This window comes from Sphaeramia orbicularis, chromosome 2 (assembly GCF_902148855.1).
Source record: "Sphaeramia orbicularis chromosome 2, fSphaOr1.1, whole genome shotgun sequence".
Classification (NCBI taxonomy): Eukaryota; Metazoa; Chordata; class Actinopteri; order Kurtiformes; family Apogonidae; genus Sphaeramia; species Sphaeramia orbicularis.
The window spans coordinates 9,776,843-9,792,209 of NC_043958.1; the positions used below are offsets into that span (position 1 = coordinate 9,776,843).

Here is a 15,367-nt window from a genome sequence, read left to right on the forward strand (position 1 = left end):
GATGAATTGTGTAAAAATTCAGAAGTCCACAGGTTGCAGATGTATTCTATATGTGAGGAGTGATTTGTTTAGAAATCATTGGTGGAGTTCGACCTTGCACAGCTCTATAGGTAATAGAAATAAACTGAAGTAGAGCAGAAACATTTGAGGGAAGGTCACAACACAGAAAACAAGAAGTCTCTACTTTTGTGATTTACTGAAGGACGGTAAAAAGTTATGTGACACTGGAGCAAATGGCAGCTAATCAGTGTTTTTTTGGCAGTGATCTGCAGCCATTATGGGTCCATTTCCTCAGCAGCAGAGTGACACAAACATAAAAAGAAAAGCTACCCCCCCCCCCTCCCTGTGTGTAATTATTTGACAAGGCCAGACGTTTCTCCTTGTGCAACAAATGGTTTCTATAGCGACTAAGTGTTGCAGAAAAAGCCCAGAACAAACAATGATAATTCAAAGAACATGCAGGGATATGAGTGGGATGAATAGAACGCACAACTCTGAAGGACCGCAACCCCTGTCGATTCAATGTTGATCTTGTCACTGTTCTTCAGGACCATCCGTGACTGATTTCATTCATTGCCAGGGCCGTTCATATCAAAGTGAATCAGCCGAATGGGGTTTGGAGAAAAGTCTGCGTTGTTTCAGTTTCATTTCGTTCGACGACCTTCTGCTGAATGGCGCTGACAGAAACCTCAAGTAAAGTTTGCACATGCTTTGCCTGGCGACTCATCTGTAGGATTCTCATGCATTATAGACATGGACACCTCTTACACTGAAAGGAATTTCAGTTTTCATAAAATATGTCCTCAACATCTGTTTAAGACGGTGAATGATGAATACTCAAAGTAGCAGGGTCCATGTGAGAGTAATACTATTATATATGATGTGTTTAGATTCATATTACAATAAATGTATTCTATAGAGGGATTTTAACACTTTGGCATCAACTTTTACAAGCATTTTTATCTTTAATCTTCTTTTTATCTTAGATCTAATCAGTCCGAACCAAAAGACTAAATATAAATAAAGATGAACCTGCTGCTATTTCATGCTGTTATGGAGAAATATGATTATAATGAGCATTCTGTTGGGTTTCTGTAAATTGGCTTAGAGTCTGGTTTTGACCAACTCTGTATATAAAGTGTCATGAGATAACTTTTTTGTTGTGATCTGGCGCTATATAAATAAAATTTGGTTGATTGAGTGATTTGATTGTTTTTCCCCTGTAAGTCACTTTGGAAAAAAGCGTCTGCCAAATGCATAAACATAAACATAAAGTAAAATTAGTCTCTTATTTCATGTTTAAGGGCTCCCATTTACAGTCATGGAAAAAATTATTAGACCATCAAAAGTCATCAAAAACAATGGTTATGCAATCAAGTACTAACTCCTGTGTGAATCATGTGACTAAAACAGACAGAAAAGAAAACATGGAATGTCTAAAAGCACTGTTTTTGTCAGTACAATGTCATAGATATTGATGTAAGAACTGAAATGATTTTGGTTATTATCAAGAAAACCATGGAAAATGGACAGAGATCAGCTCTGGAATTAAACTGCTATGAGCTGTTTTTGTTGTTCTCATTACATTTGTCCAAACAAATGTATCTTTAGTTGTACCAGACATTAAAATGAACAAGAAATTGAAGAAAATAAGGGTGATCTATAAATTTTGTATAAGCTGAGGACTACTTCAGGGGTGTACTATTACAAAATGTATTTTGTTGATCAATTATTGATTTTAATAACTGTTTCTAATAATTTTGTAATAAATCTGTAAAATAAATAAATAAAAGTGAAGCTACTTTTCCAGGTGGGTCCTGATCAGAGATTGGTAATTCCAGCTGTCAATCAAAGTTTAACCCCTCCCATACTGCTGGGAAATGTCTGCGATCTCAGGGAGAGTCGATGAGCATTTCAATGATAATATACCCAAAGGGAAGGATGGATTTTTATTTCCACAGTTGTGGTAAAAACCATTTGGGACACTGGCTTTAACATAATAATGTCAGATTTCAATTTACTTTCAATATAAAATTTTTGACTAAAGTTTGACAAGTATAGAAAGCGTCTGGATGTTATTTACAATATTTTTGTTGCAGAGAAATCGCCTTACATGTTCAATGAAAAACTGGAAAAAACTGAATAACTATATGACAAGTGACACTGATACAACTTAATTGAAATCATATACTACATGTTATATAATATATGAATACTAGACTTCTGTTTGCGTCTTTATGTATTTGTCTGTTCAAGAAATTTTGTGAAAATTTAATTGAAAATTTAGGTAAAACCAATGCTGAACTGGGGAAGACTGTGCAGCTTTTTATGACCTGCAGCAAAATTTGACTCCAGAAAATGCTTTAAAGCGTTAACTTTTACTCCAAATAATACTTGGAACTGTTTTAACTAGTACTGCTAAGTCTGCGTGTGCGTGTGATTGCTGTCTTATTAGAATGAATCATATTATAAATGTGTGTATGTAAAGATATATGTTATCTCTATTAATTGTAATATTTTTTCCTTCATAATTGATGCTTAAAATAGTGAAAAAATCTGTGACACTGAACAGGTACTAATGGACGTATCTATCCAACTGTTGTCAGACATAAAAGTGTGGCGGACATGCATTAAACATGTGCAGCTACACACCGTTTCCATGGTAACCTAGACGTCAGACTGGAAAATGACTGCTTACATCGTCATCTATAAGCAAGAGGTCGCACAAGTATGAGTGTGTTGAATATGGATTTACATATGGTGACAAAACAAGGCAGTTTTCACTTAACAGCGTGTGTTAGAAAACGACTCATGTACTCTGTAGTGATGAAAATGTGTGGATTTTGTCGAATAGAACCTCATAACACTCAACTTGTCCATGAGCCTATTATTGAGAGGAAAAATGATTGAATTCTAAAAAAAAAAGTGGGTTGCAACTAGATGAAAAAGGGTGAAATTTGGGTCCTAAATTGAGAAAATTAATATATGACAATTCACCTGGAGACAAAGCAAAGCAAATAAACTATTGGACCTAAAGTAATAAGATGTTGAAATGATTCAAAACATGTCGGAGAGGAGTTGAGGAGGTCCCTTATTCTGAGCCAATACTTTATATAAATAATGGTAAAATATGCGAACATGTAAACTAATATCATCATCATCATCTGTCTGGTATTTAGTGCCAATGTAAGGCTGTCAGATGAGCAGAACGATGGAAACTTATATAATATTATAAACTTATAGGGTTTTAAATAAGGATTGATGCTGATTCTCTGTACATAGATGGTCCAAATTAAGTGCTATTGTTTTTTTGAACCCCATTAAACTGGAGTAAAAAAAAAAAAAAATCAGCTTAAGTAAAAGTAGGACCAATGACCGCATGTTTCATCAAGAATCAATAATAACTTGAGTTTAAGAGGTTGACAGATTCTGCTGCTATGTTCCAGTCCTGTGCTTTTGATGTAGGAGATACCAAAAGAAATGGGCGGTACTTTCACTGGAGGAGAACGCAACTAATTAAATGAAAGTCCATATACAGTCGCAGAAAAAAAAAAATTAGACCACCCTTATTTTCTTCAATTTCTTGTTGATTTTAACTCCTGCTACAACTAAAGGTACATTTGTCTGGACAAATATAATGGTAACAACAAAAACAGCTCATAAGAGTTTAATTTCAGAGCTGATATCTATCCATTTTCCATGTTTTCTTGATAATAACCAAAATCACTTCAGTTCTTACATCAATATCTATGGCACTGTACTGACAAAAATAGTGCTTTTAGGCATTCCATGTTTTCTTTTGTCTGTTTTAGTCACATGATACACACAGGAGTTAGTACTCGATTGCATAACCATTGTTTTTTTATAACTTTTGATGGTCTAATAATTTTTTCCGCAACTGTATGACTCCCTATCAGTGCTCCATAGTGATTATAACGATATCTGTAACCATTTCCATGTTATAAGTCATCAAAATATGGACCATTATAAGTAAAGACACATATTTAATATTTCAAAAATTTATAAACAATTAAAAATTTCTCAAAACTGTTTGTAGTCATTATCCAAAGGAAGCTACATTTAACATTTGAAATTAATCTAACTGGTAGTTTTGGAGAAGAAAATTGTTGAAATGTAGATAGTGGTGACCTTGAGTTTGACCCTTCAAGGTCACTCAATGTCAAAGGTCATGGACCCAAATGGAAGTCCATATAGAACTTCCTATCAGTGCTCAATAGAACCTATATTGATATCTGTATAAGCCAAATCACAATATGGACCATTAGAAGTAAAGGCACATTTTTTATATTTAAAAAGATTTGTCAAAAAATTCGCAAAACTGCCAACTTTGTAGACATTATCCAAAGGAAGCTAGATATAAATTTCAAATTAGTTTCGTCATAGATGTCATTCTCTGGATGCTCCCTGATTTTGCACAAGTGTAAAAACCTGATGTAAAAGGTTTGTGGATATTACCACAAAAACACAGTTCAAAGTAGAAACATAACTGAGGTCACTGGTTCAAGGTTTTCCTCTTATATATGTTTAGGTGCATATTACTGCTGCAGATGCATCCAAACTAACTGGAGTCCCACTGGTTCTTAAGCCGCTCTAACACAAGCTCTACAAAGTATAGAACCCTGCATCGTACTGTATATAAGTGACTGGTTTCTTTCGTTTCTGTGGGACGCAGATTGATTATAGCCCCAAAATGCATCAGTTTTATGAGACGTTCCACCACAGCGCAGCCTGAATTCTTGAATGAAGGGTTTTGCGCTGGTGGGAATGAAGGCTGTGATAAACTACTGAGCTTGTATTTAATCAAAAAGCTCTTGTTAAGCCGCTCCAGCCTTTGCACAGGTGTTATTACAGTAGCTCAGGCAATTACCAAGCAAAGAAAAATGCCTCCAATGTCCAGTAAATCAAGCCGACGCTGAACTCTTATCATTTGGCAGGATTTCGTGCTTTCTCAGCCTAAAACAACCAATTCATAAGCACAAAGGGGGGGGGGGGGGGCAGTGACTGATGTGGTAGCATGGTTGTCTCTGCAAACACACGATGGAGGCAGGAAACAAACAACAACAACAACAACAAATGGGGCCCTGAGAACAGCTGGTGTCTAACCCCCCACACACATTAAACCCAGCCTGTCCGTCAGTGTCTTACGGTGAAGCCTCAGTCACCCATCAGCTCAGGGCGTCCCAGGAGACCGACAGGATCAACCTTGGACAAAGTGAGGGCAGGGATGAGCAGACAGGCGGCACATCACATCACATCACAGTTCACCTCCTCGCAGACGGATTTTCGCGATACAAAGACGACCCCTGCCTCACTGATTACACCGCTTTAACCCTTTATCAGGCAAGTGGCTATTTTTGGTCATTTTCACATACATTACAAGGCAGTTATAGTGAGGACGGTGAGGCAACAATCTCAGGTCCAATGTGGTCTGCAGGGTCTGTAAGGTCCACCTGTGCATGAACAGTGAGTGGACCTGCTTTGTTAGGAACCATGAAGTAATGGTACTAATGTAAGGAAGGATGTTCAAAGGGATCATGTGGATGTGGACAGGGGTCTGGATCAGCACTTACGTTGGGCTAATGCTGCGTTCCACTACATCAGGGGTGTCAAACTCATTTTAGTTCAGGGGCCACATTCAGCTAAATTTGATATGAAGTGGGCCAAACCCGTAAAATAATAACATAATAACATATAAATAATGACAACTCCAAATTTTTTAGTGCAAAAAACCCAAAAAACAAACATTAAATGATGAAAATACTTACTTTTATAAACTATCCAGATTAAAAAAAATGTGAATAACTGAAAAAACTGAAATTTCTTGAGAAAAATAAGTGCAATTTTAACAATATTCTGCCTCAACATATCATTTATACATGTGTATTATGGATCAATAATATATTAATATATAAATAATGTCAACTCCAAACTTTTCTCTATGTTTTAGAGTGAAAAAGTAAATTTAGATTTTGAAAAGGTTTACATCTACAAACTATCCTTTCAAAAGATGTGAATAACATGAAAAAACTGAAAAAATACGCGTAATTTTAACAATATTCTGCCTCAGTTTATCATTTTCACATGTACATTATAACTTACAAATACACAAAACATTTAACAATAGGCAGAATATTGTTAAAATTACACTTATTTCTCTTAAGAAATTTCAGGTTATTTACATTTTTTTTTGCAAAATTACAGTTTGTTTTAGTGTAACTACATGAAAATATTTACATTTACAAAGACAAAAATTTGGAGTTGTCATTAATTCTATGTTATTATGATAGTATTTTACTGGTCCTACCCACTTGAGACTGAATTGGTCTGAATGTGGAACTTCAACTAAAAGGATTGTTAATATTTAACTGTAATTTTTGCATTTCACAAATTCATCCCAAGGGCCGGACTGGACCCTTTGGCGGGCCGGATTTGGCCCCCGGGCCGCATGTTTGACACCTGTGCACTACATGGTACCGGCTCAACTCCATTTTCCATTACGAAAAAGGACCTGGAATCTGGTACCTGGTACTAGTTTATTGGTATCACCTCCGCTGAGGTTCCAGGACTGGGGAACAGATACTAAAACGTGATGTGTAAACACTGCAGACCACTGACTGGTCAGAGAGTCGTCTCTGTGACCCGCCGTTTTCCAAAAAACAGATGTGGAAGTTGACAGTAAATATAGCGGTAGGTTAACCCACATGACGACAGCCTGAAAACTACAACATGGTTTGTCGAGGAGATTCAGTCTTCGGTGGCCGATGTGAAAATTCAGCATGAGCTTAACGAGACAACACGCAACAAGCGAGTTTATCAGCACCTCTCTGAGCAGACGACATGGAAGTAACGCTCCACATCACTATGACGTCCAGGTACTCTACAGTTGGTAGTATCCTGTAATGGAAACTGTGTCTAGGAATAGGACCTGGTACCTGAGTTGAGTCCAGCCGGTTCCATGTAGTGGAAACTCATCATAATGTTCTAAAATACATATTCCTTTCAAATGATCTGTTTTTCTTATATTTACTTCTTAGATTTTTTTTTGGCACTTATGTGTAAGGAACCAAATATGGTAACTTCATTGACCTTGATTTTCTACATAAAAAATTTTGAAAAATTCCACAAAAGTAATAAAGTCGTATGTCCTCCAGTAACACACTAAGATTGAAATACTGAATTTCAGAGCGTTTCTATGAGTGCCCTATACAGGATTAAATGTACAATGGTACCGTCTCTTATCATGTTGCCTTCATGTGCTATGGGAATTATGGTAAATACTTTTGAACTCTAAAATTGCACTTGAACGCTCCCTCATGTTGTATTTTCCACTGGGGAACTCAAGTTGCTGAGATGAAAATAACCTTTGACCTTTACAACATGGTGGAGAGCAATAAGGGGTTAATTGCGAATGATAAACACTGTTTGTGTTAACAATCTCCTGCTGTTAGCTGATGATTTCGGATATCTATAGTATAGACAATTTGCAAAAAAACTATTTTACAAAAAAATAAATAAATAAAGCAGAGTTTGTGGGTTGTCTCCTGCTTCCAATAATTAATAGGTTTGATTGGTTTAAGCTAAATAACCCACAGGTGTGAATGTGACTAGGACTGGTTGTTGGTCTCTATATGTCAGTGTATATATGTGTAAAAATGCTGTAGCAGGTGAATTAACACTTCCAAAACTGTTTTACCTAAGTACCAGGTCACGATAAATTTTGCCAGAAAATTTTAATTTCACTCAGACAACAAAAGCACTTGAACACAACTCGAACGCACTGGTAATTTTGAATTCACAAGTGGAAAGGTTCATCTTTCCGATAGCACGTGAAGGCAGCGTTAGAGCAGGGGTGTCAAACTCACATTAGTTCAGGTTCCACATTCAGCCCTTTTTGATGTCAAGTGGTTCCCGCAGATTTCTACAAGTTCAATTTAAGACTTTTTAAGTCTACTTAGAACATTTCTCACCGGGGGCTGTAACGTTAACGATAATCGGTTCCTAATTTCAATATAAATTGTCGGGTTGGGACAGGTGGAACTGAGTGGACTAACGTTACTTTCTTTACAGCTTAGACATTAAATAGACACGTTTAAACACAATACGGCAAACAAGTTTACGGCAACGTAACTGAAGACCAACCATACCAAATTTAATACCTTTTCTAAAGTTTTTAAAAGGTATTATATGCAGATTTGTAAATTGAAGACTTTTAAGACTTTTTAAGACTCAGTTTTAGTGCAAAATAGTCCAATTAAATTAGAAAAACGTTAATACTTACAAACTATCCTTTCGCAAAAAATGTGAAAAACCTGAAATTTCTTAAGACAAATACATAAAATTTTAACATTATGCCTCTACTTATCATTTACACATGTGCGTTACAATTTACAGATCGCATTGAATCTAAAAAGGCACAAAGCATTTAAAAACAGGCAGAATCTACCCTAACTTCCAGACTATTGAGCGCACCTGAATATAAGCCATACGCTGCCGTGTCCAACATCTCACCACTGATTCGCTGATGCCAAGCTTACGTACAGCAGCTCTACTGCCTTCTTCAACAGCCAGATTGATCGCTTTTAACTTGAAAGCTGCCTCATATGCATTTCTTCGTGTGTTTTCCATGATGAGGGTGTGTGCATGACACGCAAAATGGCTGATCTGAAGAATTTAGTGCGAGTGCGTTTGATTTACAGTGATTCGAACGCTTTCATTGGTCCACTGTGACCTGTTCGGTAATTTCATTGGTCTGGTGTGAAGAGACTAAATGTACTGGCGGCGTGAAGCTCGTTAGCCCGTAAAACACGAATTTCACTGCATCATTGTTGAAAGGGTTCAAAGCGGGTGAAAAAAGTAGCAGCTTATAGTCCAGAAATTATAGTTAAAATTTTGGAGTAAAATAAATCAAGTTTGACACCCATATCTTCTGCGTAATTTTTGCACTTGGCAAATTCATCCCCTGAGCTGGACTGGAACCTTTAGTGGGCCGGTTTTGGCCCTCGGGCTTTATGTTTGACACCCCTGTATTCGGAGAAACTCGCTTTACACGTCCTGGATGACTACACTCGTCTGCTGATTTGAGAGTTATTGAAAAACAGAATTATTGGTATTCTGTGGATCATACAGAAAGCAAAGAAAAAACACATACATCAAACATTCAACTGTGAATATAAGGCAGACCATCTTATTAGCGTTTTCACAGTGGAAGTTAAATAATTCCATATTGTGCTTAATCCATGTCTTCTCAGAGACCTTGCCTTCTTAATTAACTTCGCTTCTCAATGACTGAATTTCTCGGTGAACATTTTCTCTGAAATAAAGCAGAGAAAAGCCTTCTTTAAAGCCCAGACGTTTGGTTTACCTTGAATCTACGTCCTTCGAATCAACAGACAGAAAAATGTACCTTCGTTTGCAGGAGGATGACTTCTTAAAAACCACTGCTTTACAAACAAACTGAATCTACGGTCAACTACGCAATTGTGCATTATTTATGAGACGAATGCATTTTATGTAGACCTTCATTATATTGTTCTCGCAGGCGTGGCATTGAATATAGATTCACACGGCCATGTTTGTGTCTCATTAAAAAGGGATCATTGAGAATTGAAGTGTGTTAATCCTCACTTTTAAAACAAGTGGTTTGTTTAGATAAATTCTCAGATATGCATTCGCACACCCACCACACACGTCTGGGATGAAAAGGACAACAAGGCCGTTTACTTTAAACACGTAAAAGGAAATATATTTTTTTTAAAAATGAAATAACAAAAACAAAGAAAAAAAAAAACAACATTTCATACAGAAGAGCTGCTTTTGTCATTTGCAGAGGTAATTTACACAGGACTTGAAATGAAGACACTTTACTTGAAGTGTTGTGACGGCCGCCGCACCCAGCAGTGGAAAAAAATATTCTTAAATGACGTCTTTCATTTTTCTTCTTTTTTTTTCTTTTTTCTTTCTTTGAAACCGAAGGTGAGGCAGCGTCGGCCACTTCTGGCAAAGCGTGAAGAGATTATGTCACATACTGAGCTTCTTTTAAGGGTTAATATACACTGGCTCTTGGTAAATTCACTCGTATGACGTACGCACCATTGAAACATTTACACACAAAATTTAGTTATTTTTCTCTCCCTCAAAACAAGAATACTCCTTATATTTTTAAAGACAACAGTTAACAGCTCCAAAACAGTGGCTCTACGATTAGCTTTATCCCACCTACATGACGCCCCCCCCCCTCGTCCTACAAACATTATTTTTAACAATCACGACTCCCTATTTGTGTGAGGAAAGAAGAAAATGGCTGTCGCGTCTGCCCGGAAGGAACCAGGGGTGTGCATAGGTGTTAGCGACTCCTTCCCCCAATAAGGCTCCGATAAGGCAGTTTATTTATTTTTCCTTCTTTCCGTCCAGGAGCCATGTTTAGCGGTGGATGTCAGTGCTTTTCAGAGCTTTTTTTTTTTTTTTTTTTTTCTGTTTTTTGTCCTTCCCCCGCTGATTTCATGTACAGAGGAGAGGGAGAGACAGCCAGAGAGAAGGAAGGCAAGACAGACTGAAAACTGAGATGACCGGATGCAGTACACGTCGTCGTCTTCGTTGTCCATTTTTGTGCAAAAACTGAGATGTAAACAAAGACCGTTGGAGGTCGTAGGTCGGGGAGGGAAAGGAAAAAGGGGAAAAAAGGGAAAGAAAGTACCACAGGATCCAGCAGCAGCACAGCGATAATGCTGCATGCTCCTTCAACAGACACAGAGGCAAAAAATAAAAATAAAAATAAATAAAGGGCATTTGGGAGGGACAGATGAGGGGACACGAAACTGCTAAGTTTCCTGTGCTTTTTGCTTCGCTCAAACTTGTATTTTTTTTTTTTTTTTTTTTTTTTTTTTTTGGAGCTGAGGGAGTTACTTGTCGCCACTGTAGCAGCTTCTAATGTGCTTCAAAGTTCGGCTTGTTTGTCACAGGGGCCGAGGAGATTAGAGGATGGCGGGGTGAGGGGGACACAGAGTACCACAACAAGTGCCTGAACAGGTCTACACACACACAGGCACCCACATAAGACTGCTTTATGGTCATGCTCACTATTGCCTTTCCAATATTACCACCCATCCATCAATTAAAAAAAACAAAGAAGTACAAAATATCTACCACACTGCCCCTCTGTTCCCCACCCTTTAACTACATAAGGACAGAACCATATTCACTTCATTTTGTATCATTTATATATATATTTATATATATGTATATATGTACACAGGAATATGCCTTTGAGGCTGTTGAGAAAAAGAGGGGCAGGTCGAAGTCTCTGTCGTCAGAGTCATTAGTTTCTTCGTTTTTCCCCTTTTCTACAACAGTTTATCTACAGAAATTTGTGGTTCTGGTGCGAGCAGTGCGGTTCGAGGGGTTCTGATTCAGAGTTTAGCATCCACGTTGGATCAGAGGTGATGGATTGTTCGCGTTGAATGAACTACAGTGCCGTTGGAGTGTGTGTCAGTAGACCCAGGAGACGGGGACCCACTGGGCGGTGGTGGACACCAGGTCCACGGCCTCCTCCAGCAGGCGGATGGTGTCGTCGATCTCGTTGTTGATGATGGTCTGGTCGAAGTAGTGGGCGTAGGTGGTCTGCAGCATCTCCGATTCCTTCTGGAGTCGCTGCAGGGAATCGTCCTGACAGGCAAATTTAAAATGACATTAAAGATTACTGCACTGTACCTTCTGGATATTTGGGATTCCACAAGTGTATTATATTAATTTAAAGGTTCAGTGTGTAAGATTTAGTGGGATGTAACTGTGCAAATGGAGTTTCAGATTCATAAAACTGTTTTCATTTGTGTATAATCACCAGAAAATAAAACAACACCTTAAAATGAGCCAATTTAATCTACAGCAGGGGTGTGAAACGTACAAATGTATCAGGACATTGACAGTCAAGAGTCACTGAGCCTTGATAAGCTGTTTTGATCATATAGTTAAATACTATATTTCTCAGTTCCAGATGTCTGTTATTCAATGTTTTGTGCTTTTGTAGATCCACTGTGATCTGTAAGTTGTAATGCACATGGGTGAATACAAGCTGAGTCACTATATGGCTAAAATTCACTTATTTTTCTAAAGAAATTTTAATTTATTCACATTTTTTGTTAAGGATAATTTGCAAATATAACAATTTTCAAACTGTAATATTACTTTTTTCGCTAAAACAAAGATGAAAAATTTAGAGTTGTCATTATTTATAAGTTATGTTGCTATTGTTTTACTGATCCGGCCCACTTGAGTATGGTTAAAACAAGTAATTTAAATGTTAAATTTATTGCTTGTAGGTGTGAATATGAGAGTGTATGGTTGTTTGTATGTATGCGTCAACCCTTTCCAGGATGAAGCCCCCCTTCACCCCTTTATAGCTGGGAATGAACGAATGAATAAATGCCCAGAGCATTTGTGAAGAGGAGAAATGTGTATATTTTCTGAAGTCCATGAGGATTTAATTACAGTGTCTTGGTGAAATGAGTGGAGAACCACGGATGTAGAGGGAACAGGAGACTTTTACTGTGCCGTTTGTAAAAAAACAAACAAACAAACAAAAAAAAGGTCTGTTTCAACTCGTTTCAACCTATTGTCATAATATTGCCCGAAAACTAAAAATGAGTCCAAAACTCATATTTTCCTTTATTTGCAACGACCGGTCTCTTCTGTGACAAAGACCCTTTACAACCCAAACCGAGAGAAACAAGCAATTCATGATGGTTTAAGTTTATTTTAAGAAAATACATCATATCGTCAATGTTGGGCAGAAACCTCTTATGTCCAAAACGGTTATTTTTCAGCAAACTGGAAAAAGGATGTATATTCAAAATAAATGAATTGAGTTAAGAGATGTAGTCACAAGCTGTAACACTTTTCGTTGGTTAAATATTTCTGTACGTGAAGACTGAAAAACAGAATCATTTTATGACAAAAAAAAACCCAAAAAACAAAAATGGACTTATGAGGTTTCTGCCCGACAGTGACGATATACTTTATTTATTATAGATAATTCAGTCGACTGTTAACAGTAAAAGAGAGTCATGACAAACCTGATAATTATTCAGAGAAAAGACTTTTACTTAAGGGCTTTTATTTTGAAGTTTGTTCAAACAGGAAGCGCCTGTTGATGCAAAAAAGAAAGCTTTTTTATAAACAAAGCTCCAGCTACACAACAGTTAAAGCTTTTCTGCCTGAAAGCAACTCAGAAACATCCAAACAGGCGCATTATTCTCTTTTTCCCATTGTCCAGGTGTATTAGTGCCAATAGTCAGTTCAGCTCTGTTATTACTTCCGACAGGAGGTATTGTGATTGCTTTGCTTTGTGTGTTTGTTTGTTAGCAAGATAACTCAAAAAGTTATGGACGGATTTTCAGGAAATTTTCAGGAAATGTTGACACTGGCACACAGAAGAAATGATTAAATTTTAGTGGTGATTGGGGGGGCACTGATCTGCCTTGGTGGAGGTCTGCACTCTCCAGGTGCTTTTCTTGTTTCCAACTAAAAAGCACAAAACAAACCGATTTGCTTATTTCATTGAAACTTTACTACTAAAGATTACACACCGAACCTTTAACAAAGCCCCTTTTCTTTCAAATCTCTTCAATATGTGCCTGAATAATCTACAACAAAATCCCAATATTACCGTCATTTGCAATCGTATGCAACCAAATACTAGTAAACACAGAGGAAAAGGACAAAAACTAAGAGAGAGCATGAAGTAGTAACACAAAAGAAGATGCACCCACTGTGAAAGACCACAATTAGGAGGATTAATGGGGGATTAGAGGATTTACAAGAAATCAAAAAGCTAACAACTACTTGTACCACACAAACAAATGGCTAGACATGCTTTTCTACCACATCCGAACACAGCAGTCAGTCAGTACTTACAGGTAGTTTTCTGCACCACTTTGGAACCTTCAGTGCAAATGAAATTACGCATGCCAAAGAAAATACAAACATGCTTAAAGCAAACAGGGAGCGTGCAGTGAGAAACAATGAAAAACTAAAAAAAAATCTGGTCATTTTCACACTGGTTTTGTCTCTTCTCCCTTTGTGGTGTTTTTACAAAGACTGATATTTTCTATAAAACACATATTTGGGTTGTACTTAAAGGTAGGGTAGGAGATCCTGGAAAAACAGTTCCAAGTAAGCTACATTTTGAAAATACACAATTCAAAAGACCAAACCCCTTTCTTCAGACTGCCCCCCAAAGCCACGCCTCCAGAGTACCGGAACGCACAATGCTTGTTTCTGAGGTTTCATGAACGCTGCTCAACATCAATTCACTAACCTTCGCTAAGTTTTTCTCATGGCTCATTCACAGATAAGAAAACACCTGACCACATCATAATGAACCTAAACAACAAATACGATTATTGTTTCAAGTTATATTTATCAGTGTATTAGATTAGAAGTTGGACTTTTCACAATCATTTATATATGTAGATAAATGTGTGTGCGTGTAAGTAACCCTAACCCTAACCCCTGTTCTAACTAGATATTCACTTATTCAGATAATGTTCTAAACAAGCAAAATAGTAGTATATTTATGCTCCAGGAAAACATTTCCTACCCTACCTTTAATATCCAAACTTCTGTTATGTCAGTGTGAAAGTGCCTTAGGAGTGAATGGAATGAGTTAGTGCGTGCATATAAAGCAGGAGTGGACTTCAGAGTGAATAAAGCTTAGTGTTTACCTCAGTCATGCCCGGGGTGATGGTCGGGGCTGCGATGAAGACGACATAAGGAGCAAACTCAGCTGTCCTGAGGATCTTTAGAGCCTGAAGGAACAGGGACATCAAATCATTTCAAACAGCCCAACACACTCACTTTTGCTGCTAATGCATTTCCATTAACACCATTGACTCATTCCTTAGAAAGGTCAAATTACGGGTGTTTATTATGAATGTATAGCTAATTGGGCACCTTTGTTACCTGTGGCTCAACATCAAGGATGGAGATCATGCCCTGAGCATGGATCTGCCTGATAGTCTCCAGTCTGGTTCCGTACATGGCGTCCTCGTGACTGCCGTACTCCAGGTAGTCATTGTTACTGATGTCCTGCATCATCTGGTCGTGAGACACAAAATAGTAGTTCTTTCCGTTCTCCTCGTCCTTCTTCGGAGGTCGAGTCGTGTCTGAGCAGAGACGCAGACGGATGAACACACAATGAAGGAGAAAGAAAGGAGAAAGGGAAGATGAGAGAAGGGAGTTCTTTCTGGGTAGCAACATGGAGGTCAATCATTACTTTTTCGCATTTTTTGCACTGAGTGACTGTAAGGACATAGCTTATTTAATGTTTATGTTTATGTTTATGTTTACGCAT

The 15,367-nt window shown here is 37.6% G+C and overlaps 1 protein-coding gene across 22 annotated transcripts in view; it reads right to left on the minus strand.

Annotated features, from left to right (window-relative positions):
• Positions 1-9,972: 9,972 nt before the first annotated feature.
• Positions 9,973-15,367, minus strand: part of LOC115430583 (peripheral plasma membrane protein CASK-like) — a 50,194-nt gene continuing 44,799 nt past the window's right edge. For 10 of the 22 annotated variants that reach the window (XM_030150797.1, XM_030150823.1, XM_030150807.1 and 7 more), the window contains 3 exons: positions 14,977-15,179; positions 14,739-14,822; positions 9,973-11,682 (listed from right to left, as the gene is read on the minus strand). In XM_030150797.1, coding sequence (XP_030006657.1) covers positions 11,506-11,682; positions 14,739-14,822; positions 14,977-15,179 — 464 coding nt within the window. In that variant the 3' untranslated portion in view covers positions 9,973-11,505. Of the gene's footprint in view, positions 11,683-13,929; positions 13,957-14,738; positions 14,823-14,967; positions 15,180-15,367 lie in introns of all 22 variants that reach the window. The other 12 variants (XM_030150725.1, XM_030150766.1, XM_030150680.1 and 9 more) reach the window with 3 other exon arrangements.